This window comes from Mercurialis annua, linkage group LG3 (assembly GCF_937616625.2).
Source record: "Mercurialis annua linkage group LG3, ddMerAnnu1.2, whole genome shotgun sequence".
Lineage (NCBI taxonomy): Eukaryota > Viridiplantae > Streptophyta > Magnoliopsida > Malpighiales > Euphorbiaceae > Mercurialis > Mercurialis annua.
In genome coordinates, this window is record NC_065572.1 from 11,905,482 (window position 1) to 11,919,529 (window position 14,048).

The following is a 14,048-nucleotide window of genomic DNA, read 5'->3' on the forward strand; positions in this document are numbered from 1 at the left end:
GCAAATCACTCTATATCAGACCTGGTCATAAAAAAATCATATATCTATCCAATTAAATGTTAGAAAATCTAACATAATTTCTCTCTCTTCATATATTTTTTTTAATTTTTCTAACATCTGATTGGATAGATTAAATATAATTTTTTTTATAAATAATGTATTAATATTTTTAATTATTTAGAGAACTTAATTGTTTTAAAAATCACGAATTTTAGTGTTTTTAGTAAGTTTAATATGAACTTTTAGTATTTTACAATTTTGCGATTGAAAATAAGATTTGAACTAACTATAAGCATTCATAATTAAAATTGGCAATTATAATTTTCAAAAAAAGAATGGCGATTATATTGTTTCGATCCAAATTATACTTTTTTTGGTCTATTATATTTTTGGTATTTGATTTTTTTTATCTATATCACTTATCAATTTAGAATATCAAGAGAGCGCATTTATAGTCATTTTCCAAAATTACTTCTTATTAGTTTATTAAAAGAATATTGATAACACAAGTCAACGAATTTCAAAATAGGAATGTCTTAGTAAAAGTGTTTATAAATTAAAACATAGTAATTATTTTTTTAATTTTTGTGTCGAAATTAAAAGCGAGGAATATTATGAACCGAAGGAGATAATTAGGATATAATTGAGCGTATTTATTCCAATAGTAGTTGATATGAGACATGTGTCTTTGTTAATGGGCTTTCATATCTAACATATTTTTGCTTAAATAACTGATATATTGTATATCAAAATGCTTGTTTGTTACTATATATTTTCATATTTCATGTTTTTTTTTTTGTTTTAATCACAATTCAAAAACGTGGCACCATATTTTTCAAGTTTTTCCGTCCTATTAAAACTTTTGTGATCCCTTGAGGGTTTTAAAGAACGGGAGACATCTTTTGGCAGAGCAAAGCATGAATCTCCCGAGGACGGTAATTCGTCCTTTTAGTTTTTGTATTACGTTTATCGTCTTCGGGGGTGTCATGTCCATTATTTCTTTTATTTTGTCTGGGTTCGCCTCAATGCCTCTTTAGAATATCATAAATTCCAAGAACTTTCCTTCTTCGACTCCAAACGCGCATTTTCCGGGATTGAGTTTAATTCCATACTTGTTTAAGATCTTAAAGGTTTCTTCCAAGTCTTTTAGGTGATACTCCGCCCTTGCACTTTTTATTATCAAGTCATATCTACGTAAACCTGAACTTTTTTTTCCGATTTCATCTTTGAACATGTAGTTCATGAGCCTCTGGTATGTGGCCCCGTCATTTTCAAACTGAAAGGTATCACACTATAGCAATATGTTCCCTTGTCGACAATGAATGATGTCTTTCCTTTACCTTCTTTCATCGGTATTTGATGATAGCTTGTGCTACGTCGTTGAGACTTAACATTAAAGTGTCTCGTGGTTGAGTCGACCAGTTTCTCTATGTCCTGTAGCGGGTAGCTATGTTGGGTTTTATGGGTTCATAACGCAGCGAAATTTCAAAAATTTATCTAAAAACCCAAACCAAGATCCATGTAATTCGAATTAACAAAATAATTACTTACTTGTATGTCGAATTCAACAGCAATGTAGGAAGGAAGGAGGTGGTTCACTTTGGTGATACCTGGCCTCGGATCAGAAACGCCTCCAAAAGAATGCGTCCTCTACGAGTATCCACACGAACAGACCTTAGCCAAAACTAGTGCTTGTGTGCTAGCACTATTGCTTCACAAGCAATTTCGAATTTTAGTGATTTAGTGAATAATGAATTTCGTGATTCTCAAACCAACTGCTTAATGAGTATTTATAGTGATAAATAACACTAGGGTTTGAGACAAATTCGAATTTCAATCTCATTGCAATTCTACAAGTTTATGTTTATCAAAAACTCTTTTTTGATAATTATCCATATATATTAATTACTATATTTATTATTTTCCAAAAATAATAAATTAAGGAAAACACTTATCCTTAAATTTCGAATTAATATATATATTTATTAATATATATATATATATATTACGAATTATATATATATATATATATATCATTAATCACTTAATCACATTGGGCTTGTACAATCCATAACTGTTTTTGGCCTGTTCTTAGTGTGCGACCCTGTAGGTTCATATAACGTTGGCAGTAGGCTCGAAATTCCTATTTCAGCCCACAAGTCATAAGTGGCCTCTAGCAAGACATTATGACTACCCAAGTTATATGAATATCGATAACCCGATTTAACCATTTACAATAATATTTTAATCCCTTTGTCTCTCGATATCCAGATTGAATATAAGGCATAGTTATGTCATCCTTATAACATTCAATCATTAGTTTCTTGTCTTTAAGTAGACTGAAAATGATAACTTCTTATCAATTAGCATGGCCATGCATTTTCTTCAGTCTATCTTCTTCAAGGGGCCCATAGACATCTTACTCAAATAAATGAGGGACAAATTCCTTCTCAGTCACTCACATTTCTCACATAGTTACTTTCATATCCAATGACAATCTATTCCATTATCCTGTTAAAGATAATGTAAGACTGTATCAAAATATGAAATAGCTATGTAGAAATCCATGATGATTTCAAGGTCAAAGGATTATACTAATAGAACTGTAATGAGAATTACTTATGACAGTGATCTATGTAGTATTCTCACAGTGGGTCATCCAGTGCCTTATTTCTCAAATAGCACCTATGATTTGACTTAATATCTTATATACATGATTAGTAAAACATAATCATCAGTCAACATCATACTAGTCTCAATGTTCTATTAAGACTAGGGATAGATGGTATATAATTCTTTTATTAAACCTAAGGGTTCTACTATCAAGTCACATACTCGATGACCTTAGAAAGAATTAACCATTCACGTATTTTAATCATTAATATAAAATGATAAAAAACTGCCAATCAATAAATAATAAAATGATAAAGTCAAAACATGGTCAAACATGATTGACCTAGTGCATATCACTAACAAGCTATCCTTTGGGCACCCTTTGTGTCACGATCCGATTTCCACCTCGAAACTCGAGCCGAGACCGGCGCTAGGGAATGGGAATGGTTGTTCCGAAACCCGTAGCAAGCCTAAAACCTCTATAAATTTTTCGCCTCTTAAATATAAATATATATCGTACATCGCGTACGACCCGTTTTCAGAAAACACCGTTAAAACATTTTTCCGTTTAACGTGGAAAACACATTCTGAAAATATTCATATAGGCGATATCGCGTTTTCAGAATTGCTGGTTGAATAACCCTAGTTATTCTGACCCACGCGCATTTCTGAAAACCGGTGCGGTGGTACAGGGACTTGGCTCACGTGCCTTGCCTCGCAGGCAGCCCTGTTTCTAACCGCGCACCCGAACAATATGTTTAATAAAATATATCGAACACTTTCCTTTTCAAAGCGTTGTATCAAACATATTTAAAAACATGCACAGCAGGCACATAAACGTAAGGCCAGCTAAAACTACATACAGTGTCTTTGCAGACCAAAGACGCGAAGCTTGGCCCACCCGTAGGGGACACCATAAAACACCATATGCCTATTGAGTAGCCACTTATTAGAGCTAGACAAAGTCAGGTTCCTATCAGAGTATATAGACAGAGGAACCATGACGTGGCTACAGGCATATCAAACCTATATACACTATTGCAGCATCTAAGAGTTTAAAGTGTTATTTACATAACAACAGAATAAGCTTCCCTGATGGAAAAGGATGGAAGCTCGACCAGACCCGGTAGCTAGGTACCTGAAAATGATAAACAACAACGGGGTCAGAAATATAAATATTTCTGAGTGAGTAGATAGGTTTACAATTAAATACCAAAATCGCGTATATACAAAATATCGGTATATAAAAATATTACCAGTCCTCGATCCAAATGAAACCCTAATCCTGATTACGTTATAGTGCTATCATATATATAATGCATATGCACAACTCTTGTTTAATACAGGATGAGCTGTATACATATGTATCACAGCCATCTTGACTCTGTATAGGGTTGCTGGGCCGGAACTTAAATCACTGCCACCTCAGGACTACCCATTAGGTTTAAGCCGCTTTATAAGCATCTGGCTTAAAACCTAATCTCAATATGTATGCTTATAATATTTACCTCTCATCTAGTTCATTAACACCGGTGATCACACAGTCCTATTGTTGCCCAATAGATAGCTCGTTTCAGTGGATCTTCCTTGGCTAAGTTTCATACTTAGTGCGATTTATGGATTTAAAAACAATTGAATACTAATATTCAAAAGTAAACAAATGAACTCACAAACACCGCTAGGTCTGGAACTTAATCCTGTGGTTGTGGTCAGACTGCTGGCTAGCTGGTCGGACTAAACACACAAAGCAAACAGGATAAAACACATCAATATATGTTTCCTATAAAACTTCTAGGTCCTTAAACCCAGATCTAGGTCAAACATGTAATCATTTAAACACGTAACACTTATGGTCTGTTTTTAAAACCATATTATAAATTCTCGTTTTAAGAAAACGTTCTAACTTCACTCTAGAAGTTATTTTAGGTATCACAATACCTAAAGAAAACCATTTATAGTATAGACCTAATTGTCAAAACAATTCTCGGTCATATACTAAGTATTTAGCAAAAGCGATTGCTAAATCTTTAAAACCGTTTAAACATTGACTTTAACTCTTTTAAAGTCCATTATAAACGTTTAACTTTACTTTTAAAATCTCCTTTTAAAAGTCTTTAGGTTTAGTATATAAAACCTTTTCAATTTCTTCTAACACAAGTTATCGTTTTAAAACGTTTTCGAATCAACGAAACTACGTCAAGTTCTTAGGGCAAAAAGCCCCGAAAAGTCCCCCCTTATCGACATCTCGGCATGGTGCACGATCGTGCACCTTGGGGTAGTGCACGATCGTGCACTATTGGTGCACGTTCGTGCACCCCAGATGGTGCACGTTCGTGCACCTTGGGTGCACGTTCGTGCACCCTCTCATGGTGCACGTTCGTGCACCAAATGGTGCACGTTCGTGCACCCGAGTCCACAGCCCCGGAAAAGTCAATTTTCCGGGCTTTCCGACGTGCTTTAACTCCATTTTTCCGCCCCTAACACGTATACACATTCCAATCTATCCATATTCACGTTCGAAACGTAAAACTAATACGTTTACGTTCGATTCGATACGGTAACCGTTTATAAACGAATATATATTCGAAATATATCGATATATATCAAAATAAACATTTAATACGGGTATACTACCTCGATTACTTGAGTAATCGTTGAAGAAATGGAGTTAGAATCGAGAAACGGATCGAACGGACGAAACCCTAATCGTCGCCGCACGTTCAGAGCTTAGCAGCTCTTTATTCTTTCTTCTGAGAAAGAAATGAGGCTTCTGCCTCTTATTTTCAAAGCAAGTGTTATATATATAGGAAATGGTTAAAGTGCAGTTTAGTACTAGCTCAATCATGCACTTTAAACCAACTTCTAAACTAGTCGTCCGTAGCCTAAACGGAAACGATTTCCAAATTTCGTGAAAATTTTACCAAAAATCAAATAAAATATAACGAGAATAAAAATATTATTTTTATTCCTATCCGACATATATTTTATCCTTAATAAATCATTTTTGATTTATTAAGCCCGCATTGACTGCGCTTGATAAAATTTCTGCTTCCAAATTTTATCAAATTTTCACGATAACCTTTTTAAAATATTTTGCGAATATTGGCACCAAAAATATTTGCTAGGGACTTATGAATTATTCTGCACCCAATTCATAAATCCATATTCTCTCCGTTAACTATATAACTAATCAAATTTAAATTCTAAAAATTTAAATTTGCAATCCTATAGCCATATTAAAAATTTAGGGACACTTGTAAATTAAATTTATCTTTAAATTTAATTTACCTACTCCCGTCTAATAAAATATTAGACACGTGGCTATATTTTATCCCTTAAATTTCCGGGTTATTACACTTTGTTTAAGTCTGTGTAATCTATGCACATATGATTTTTCCCGTTCGCTTTTTTACCATCACCACGTTGGCGACCCATTCAGGGTAGTGAACTTCTTTGATAATTAATCCTGCTTTCATCAATTTTTCTACTTCATCAGCGACAATTTTTTGTTTTTCCATAGAGAACTTTCTCTTATTTTGCCTAACTGGCGTCGCGTCTTCATATACATTGAGCTCGTGGGTGATGATATGTGAATCGATCCCTAATATCTCTGAGACCTTTGAGGCAAATGTCTTGGTTTTCCTTTTTAATATGGCTATGATTTATTTGTTGATTTCGGGGGCTATTTTGGCCCCTATATCTACTTTCTCCTTTTCATCTAGCTTCAATTTCAACATTGAGCTTTTTGGAGTGTAGTCTTTTTCTACAATATCGTGGTTCAGTATTTATCCGGTAGGAAAAGTCTCTAACGACTTGGCTATCGACTTTTCATAGCACTGTTGAGCAATCTCTTATTTTCCTCTTATGGTCACAATTCTTTTACTTGTTGGTACCTTCATGATTAGCGTTTTTACGCTGATTACAACCACTGAATCATAGAGAAAATATCTTCCTAAAATTGCATTGTAAGGAAGGTCAATACCCACTAAGTTGAACAACATCTATATTTCTTGGTCTTTTTCTTCTTTTCCAATTTTCACCGTCAGAGATTTTGCCCCTAATGGGAAGATAGGAGGTCCTCCAAATTCTGTGAGCGGAATTTTGGTTTTGTTTAATTTTATGGATTTTCTTCCTATGCATTTGTAAGCCTTTTGAGTTATTAGATTTATAGCTCTTCCTTTGTCTACCAGAATTTTTTCCATTTTCTGGTTATCCATAATCACATACACTACTAGTGCATCGTTGTGTGGTTTCTTGGATATCTTGAAATCATCCGCGCTAAAAGTTATTGCTGGTAAATTTGGCAGTTCAAACTTTTACGTCTTTTATTTTGTTTTGCTGGTGATGCTTGCTCGTTATCATGTTGATTTTTTTATTTTTGGCTTTGAGGAAGATGCCTGGATCTACCAGAGACTAGAATGCAGGATCAGTTTCATCGGTAATCATTCTGATCAATGAATTTATATGGTTTGAAGGAAAGCTCCTTTTCCGAAGTTTTGAGCCTTTTCCACAGATGGCCCCGAAGGTAAATAGCTAATAGAGGGTTGTTGTGCAATTAGCTTTCTTATACTTAAGTCAGTTTAGGCTTAAGCTGGAAAATAATGTATTGAATGTAGGTCTGTGTGTAGGCATATCTCAGCTCATTTTATAGTAGTGAGATCTGAACTAGTAGAGTACTAGAAGAAAAGGGATTCCTTTATGGAGTAGGAAAAAGGTTCTTACTTCATAGTCAAATATTCTTATTCGAGTCTTTATTGTCGTTTATGAGAGTATCTTCCATGGGTATAGAAGATCTCTTCTAGATTCGTTCATAATTTACATGAGGGGGGAAAAAGCATATTGTAATTTGTATTTTTTTCAAAAAAATTGTTATGTTGATTATTGATGAAAACACGTTTTATACCAATAAAGGACGAGCCGAATTCTAAGAGAATTCGACAAACCAAGCTCTATCTCAGGATCCGCCTTGCAGTAAACAAGCAACATCGGCACAGAATCCTCAAAGATTCGACGACCTAAAGGCAAGCCCATACAGATTTCGCTAAATGAAGATAACGACCGAATCCTTCTATGAGTTGACCAAACAACTAAAGAGACCGATCTCTAAGGATATGATCATGATAAGAGATCGAGTGCAAAGTCAACTGCAATACGATAATTAAGGAAAGAATACTATTTTCTTCCACTATTTTGTTTTTCTATCAAAGATATCAAAATGTTAAAAATAAGATAAAATTTCAATGTATGTTATTTTTCTAATTATTTTTACATTTTTTGTATAAGCAGCTTATGAGATATGATTCAAAAATAAAACAAAATACTTTGTTGTTGTGATTGGGAAGGGAGAGCGTTATAAAAAAAATTGAACCACAACTTAAAAAAATGCTATTCAACGCTTATACTATTATAATTCGTTAGTAGAAAATAAAAAATTTGATTTTAAATAATTATAACTTAGATACATTTTGATATGTATTTCTATAAATTATTTTTTGCATTTTTTTACTAAATATTAATAAACATGCACCCATATGTATATTTTAAATATTAATTTAAATACTACCAAAAAATTAAATATAAAGCTATAACAATGATAAAATTTATCATAACTTTGAAAAAAATCAAAAATAATTTCAGATACAACAATTATTATTAAATTATAATTTTAAGTTTATATTTTATTTTGAGCGAATCAACAATATTAAAAATATTGCAATTTATTTTTGATATAATTCCTATTTTTTATTAAAGACATGGTCAGCAGGAGTTAGCGATGGTTAAAAATTAGAATTCTAAATTTTATTGATCCGGGTTTGTTAGTTCGTGATTGTGTGTCGTTAGAAAAGCAGTTATATATTGTTGTTTTTATTTTTATGAGACGTTTTGCTAATCAAACGGCGCAGATTCTGAAATAAATGTCCAATTCCTTTCAAGATATGAGGAGTGGTTCTGTTATTTTTCTGAATACCTCAAATTTATATCTACTTCGGATTATAAATGAAATTAAGTAATCTTTGGAATTATGATGGCCTAAATTTTAGTTATCACTGCTATGTTTGACTTCAATGTTTCCATAATTGTCCACTATTTGATCAAGCCTTATGTATAGTTGTCGTCATGTCAGCCAATTTTCATAATTTTAATTATCCAAAAACCCTAATTCCCATAACACAAGTGGAGACTTAATTTTCTGAAAAAAACAAAACTTTTTTTTTTATAATTTGAAAAAAAAAACAAAACTTTACTTAGTGAATTGAGCCCAGGTCCACCACAAAAGCCCACATAGGACACCTACACTTTTGTCGCTCATGGTTGACCAATCTGACACTCACGCGCTTCCATGGCACTTAACTTTCACTTTTTGGCATCCTCTACTGTCACTTGCCACTCTCTTCAGCTTCCACCACCAAATATGTCCACCTTCTTTTGTTTTACAAAATACTCAGTTTTTTAGTTTTATTTTTATTTTATTGCTTTATATAATTGAGTTTTTTCTAAAAGAAAAAGGCTTGCTTTAATATATAAAGGGTTTTTCTTTATTTATTTTTAAATAAAAGGGTTTTTCCCTTTTTTTTTAAAAAAATATTTAGTTTTTTAAAATATTCATGTACAATGGTGAAGTAATTCTCTTGAAGAAGAAGAATCAGGTTAGGTAAAATTTTAAAGTTTGAACTTTTTTTTCTATTTTTTTATTGTTGTTTGATGTTGAGTTTATGCATGTCAAAAATACTTTGAGGGTTTCATTTGAAGTAACCCTTTAGTATTAGAAATCCCTTATAAACCAAATAAATACCCACTTGCTCCTACTAATAGCATAGCATATTCAAATTTGAGTAGATGAGAAGAAAAACTGAAAATAAATTCTGGGTTTTATTTGGTTTTGTCTCTATACAAGGAAAAAATGATTCTTTGGTTGCATTCTTGATCTGAAGAACTGAGCTGGGTTAGTGTTTGATTTTTGAGCTACAAAATTTAGTTGTTGGTTCTTCTGCTTATGATCTATGTATTATGATAAGTTTAATGGGGCATAAACATGTAAAAATGTCATGGATTCACTATCAAATCCACCAAAAAGATGGGTTCTTGACATATCCACCGCCTCTTCCTCCTCCATCATATACTACTGCTCATAAAGAATCAAGTTCATCATCTTCTGGTACACGGATTAGCCCTGCTGTTCTTTTTATTATAGTGATTCTTGCTGTACTTTTTTTTGTATCTGGTTTGCTTCATTTGCTTGTTAGATTCCTTATAAAGCATCCATCTTCATCAGCTGCCTCCCAATCTAACAATAATAATAGTAGATACCCTGAAATCTCTGGCCCTGATGCTCTCCAAAGACAATTACAGCAGCTTTTTCATCTGCATGATTCGGGTTTGGATCAGGCTTTTATTGATGCTCTTCCTGTTTTTCAGTATAGAGAAATTGTTGGTTTGAAAGAGCACTTTGATTGTGCTGTTTGTTTATGTGAGTTTACTGAGAAAGATAAGCTGAGGTTGCTTCCTATTTGTAGTCATGCTTTTCATATTAATTGCATAGATACTTGGTTGTTGTCAAATTCGACGTGTCCTCTTTGTCGAGGGACGCTTTTTAATCCCGGGTTTTCGATGGATAATCCCATGTTTGATTGTGATGATTTGAGAGAAGATGATGGTTGTTCTTGTAATGGGGAAAATGGTTTCTCTACTAGTCAAAAGACCGTCGAAATTGAAGAGCCGGTTATTGTTGTTGAAAAGGCGGTTTTGCCTGTTAGGCTTGGTAAGTTCAGGAGGCTAGATGATGGAGCGGGGGAAGCAGGAGGAGAGACTAGTAGCAGTAACTTAGATGCGAGAAGATGTTTCTCGATGGGTTCATATCAATATGTGCTTGGCGATTCAGACCTCCGAGTTGCCTTGTGCAATGAGAGACGTAACAGCGATGTTAGGCTTGAAAACGGGAGTGAACGAATTGGTAATGTTTCTGTGGACGTGGACTTTGAGGGAAAGAAGATTAGCAGAGTGAACAAACGTGAGAGCTTCTCCGTGTCTAAGATCTGGCTTTGGTCTAAAAAGGGAAAGTTTTCGAGCTCCGCTGAAGCTCAGATGGATATGCCGCCTTCACTTAGCGTAGATTTGCCATGGATGGGCAGAACACTAGAGAAATGAGAGGTATTTTTATTTCACAGTTCTTCTTTAATCAATTGATTAGAGCTTCATTCTTTTTTCTGTTTGAAAACTTTTTGGGGATGCTAATTGAAATACTTGGCTGTGGTATATTGTTTATGTAATGCTTGTGCTTACAATTTTGATTCATTCAAAATCAAATTTCAAGCATTTCTTTTGTAAAAATTGACCAAAATCTAATACCCTTGTTTAGATATTGTCTTGTGCTTGCTCATCTTATAGTTAAATGGTTTGTCATGATGCCCTATGTTCTACATTAGAAATCAGCTGTTCGATATACCTTGTCGGGGAAGACTAAGTGAATCATTTATGTTATCTGCTGAATACTAAATTATCAGTTAGACTATTAGAAAGTAAATGCTGAACTGCTGAAATGTTTATATGATCTTTGCATTAGTTTCGCCTTTTGCGTTGAATCACTGTGAATGATGAAGGGGTATTCTTTTGAATTTGAATATTTGCATTTCTCGGAAATTATGATCCGCGATGACAACGTATAGGTAAGTTAAGTTCAGTACATCTCCTTTTCTTTGATAAACCAGACATCATTCTCTTCCCTACCCTTCTCTATTTGTATCATCTCATCATAGAAATCTTATGCTTGAATATGATCTAATATGACGCGAGGGACCTTTTTTTCTTATTATAGCTTTTTGAAACATTAATATCCCATTGTGTTTAAGTTTAAATTCTATATGTTTCATCGTATTGCTCTGATTTTATGTTAAATAATCGTTCCACCTAAAAGTTTAAGTTTAAGTTATTAGATGAGGTTGTAACTATGGAGCACAAAAACATTAATGCTGAAAACGGTAAATGTTGAAATGAGAAATGTGAAAACAATATTTCTTTACGAGAATAGATTATAGATAGAGTTTCAGAGTTTTTAGAATTGTCTCTGGAGACAGAGAATGGTAATGAAATGCTGAGAGTGAGAAATGTTCGAGAAGTTTATGTGTATGTTTCAGTAATGGAAGGCTTAATGAAATTAAAAGTTTGATATCATTAGATCCATGTACTTTTATTTTTTATTTAAGGTTTAAATGCATCAAAAATCATCAACTTTTGCATGTTTTTGGTATTTACATAATCTTTTAATTTTGGCATATTTAAAATGAACTTTTTAATTTTTTTGCAATTACGACCATGTGTGTTTTCCTTTGAAAAATAGTGTAATTTTTCACCCAAAACAGCGCTGTTTTAATATAAAACAGTGTCGTTTTACATCCAAAATAGTGTCGGTGTCTTTAATTGCAAATTTTTGAAAGTTCATGTACTTTTTTGCCAAAATTAAAAGATTATATTAAATACCAAAAACACGCGAAAATTAGTGATTTTTGGTGCATTTAAGACTTTATTTAATGGCTCCCTAGTTGACAGAAACTGTGAGTGTGTGGCTCACTCTCTGGTAGGTAGTTACAAAATTTCACGTCAAAATGACAAAAAGGCCCTTATGCACAAATTTTTGCTTATCGAGTCCCTTTTTAAGTTTTTTTAGTCAATAGGCCTTTACGTTTACAAATTTTTCTCTTCAAGATTAATGATGTGGTTTACTTTCCCAACATGTCAAGTGAGATGGACATTTAGTTTGATCTCACGCTCGTTTTACAGCAAGCATAATGCACGTTCATTTTCCGTCCAAAAAAGACTTTAAAATTCCAAATAAGTGCAAACAAAAAGTTTGGAAAAGATCAAATAAATAAAATTATGAAAATATAGGGACCTAAAAACGAGTTTAGCCATAATAATAAGATTCATATGCTCTCACACCTGTTCTGATGCAAGTGATTTGGGGTTTGAAATGATGTGTACTAAAAATCTTTGTGAGGGGACTGATGCTGTTCTGGTTAGGGGCAGTGATGGTGGGATCCATGAAAGCACCAACACATAATTTTTCATTCTTTATGAATCAAACCTTTAATTCAAATCTTGGCTCTAGTGGCAATTTTTGTTTGTGGGGACTCTTTTTTATTTTTAATTTTCCTTCCCCCATGTGCTCATGTTGAAACTAAATCCTCTCTAATTAAATAATCTTGATTTATATTTTCAATAGATTAAAGTCATAAACTTGAAAGCTGGCGATGGCAGCAGCCAGTTTGAGAATCTGTTTACACTGTCCTAGTCAAAATTCGAGAAAAATAATAATAAGGTAAGAGGTAAAAAAAATCCTCGTAGTTTTTATAAGAATACAATCAACTCCTTTACTTTTTTGAGTATAATTAAGCCTTTTTTATTTTCAAATAGAATAAATAATTTCTTTCGTTCAACACCATTAGAAACACTCGTTAATGACTGATATGTCTCTTATAATCATAAGGAAAAAAGTTCAAAAATAATTTTAATGTCTAAAATATTTATTAAAAATTTGAGGGGGTAAGTGTCCTAAAAGTAAACTATAAGGGTTATTTATTCGATTTTAAAACAACGAGGGTTTAATTGTTCAATTTTAAAAGTACGAGAACTTAATTGAGTTCAAAAAAAATAAAAGAGCTGATATGTACTTTTAAAAAAGTTAGAGGATTTTTTTAGAGAAAATTACAGAAATAGGCCAAAAATTAGTTCCAATTTCACGCGCTACATTTTATCTTCTATGTTTTACAACCGTACAAATTTTATTACAAATTTATAACTTTTCTTTAAAAGTTTTCACCAAACACGTACTTTTTTTTGTTTGAAGAAAGCTGTTGTTCTCCATTACCATCTTCGTAAATCTCCAACACATGTACAGTACCCATAATCCCTAGTCCTAACTTCCTAACCAACATCACACTCCCGTCGGAGTGGTTCTGGGTTTGAAATAGCTTCACATCGATGTAAAAGAGGTCTCTTTTAAGACGATGCGGTCGAGTTCAGGTATGTAGAGTTGGTTAGTGGCGGCGTGTGAAGCCACGTTAAAGAAGAAGCCTTCGCCGGAGAGGATGGAATGAGTGAGGGAAGGGACGACGGATTCAGTGTCAGATTGAACGGGATTTAGAGAGAGGTCGTGGACTTCTCGGATTCAATTTGGCGGATTTGTAAAAATGCAAATTCACTTTATCATTCCTTTTGATTTTGATTTTTTTTTTATGTTTTGGAGTCTATCTCATAAGTTGCAGGTTTTAGGTTTTCATTAGCTAGGGTAAAGGTTAATCGGAGTTGTAGTGGCTGCTCTTGTACTCACTTGGACTGTGCATTATAGAGGCAGATTAGCTTTTACATCTGATAATAAAGATCTCATCTTTAATGTAATGATGAAAAATGTGTCAATCTTTATCTGTTGAATTAATTGAACT

General features: G+C 33.2%; 1 protein-coding gene across 1 annotated transcript; it reads left to right on the plus strand.

Moving 5' to 3' along the window:
- The first annotated feature begins 9,190 nt into the window (after nucleotides 1–9,190).
- On the plus strand, nucleotides 9,191–10,972 carry LOC126675028 (RING-H2 finger protein ATL46-like). The gene has a single exon (XM_050369593.2). The coding sequence runs from the start codon at nucleotides 9,622–9,624 to the stop codon at nucleotides 10,756–10,758; it is 1,137 nt and encodes a 378-aa protein (XP_050225550.1). The 5' UTR covers nucleotides 9,191–9,621; the 3' UTR covers nucleotides 10,759–10,972.
- Nucleotides 10,973–14,048: the final 3,076 nt, after the last annotated feature.

Excerpts from the sequence above, each read along its gene's own strand:
- LOC126675028 (XM_050369593.2), top strand. The coding sequence starts at position 9,622 with ATGATAAGTTTAATGGGGCATAAACATGTAAAAATGTCATGGATTCAC.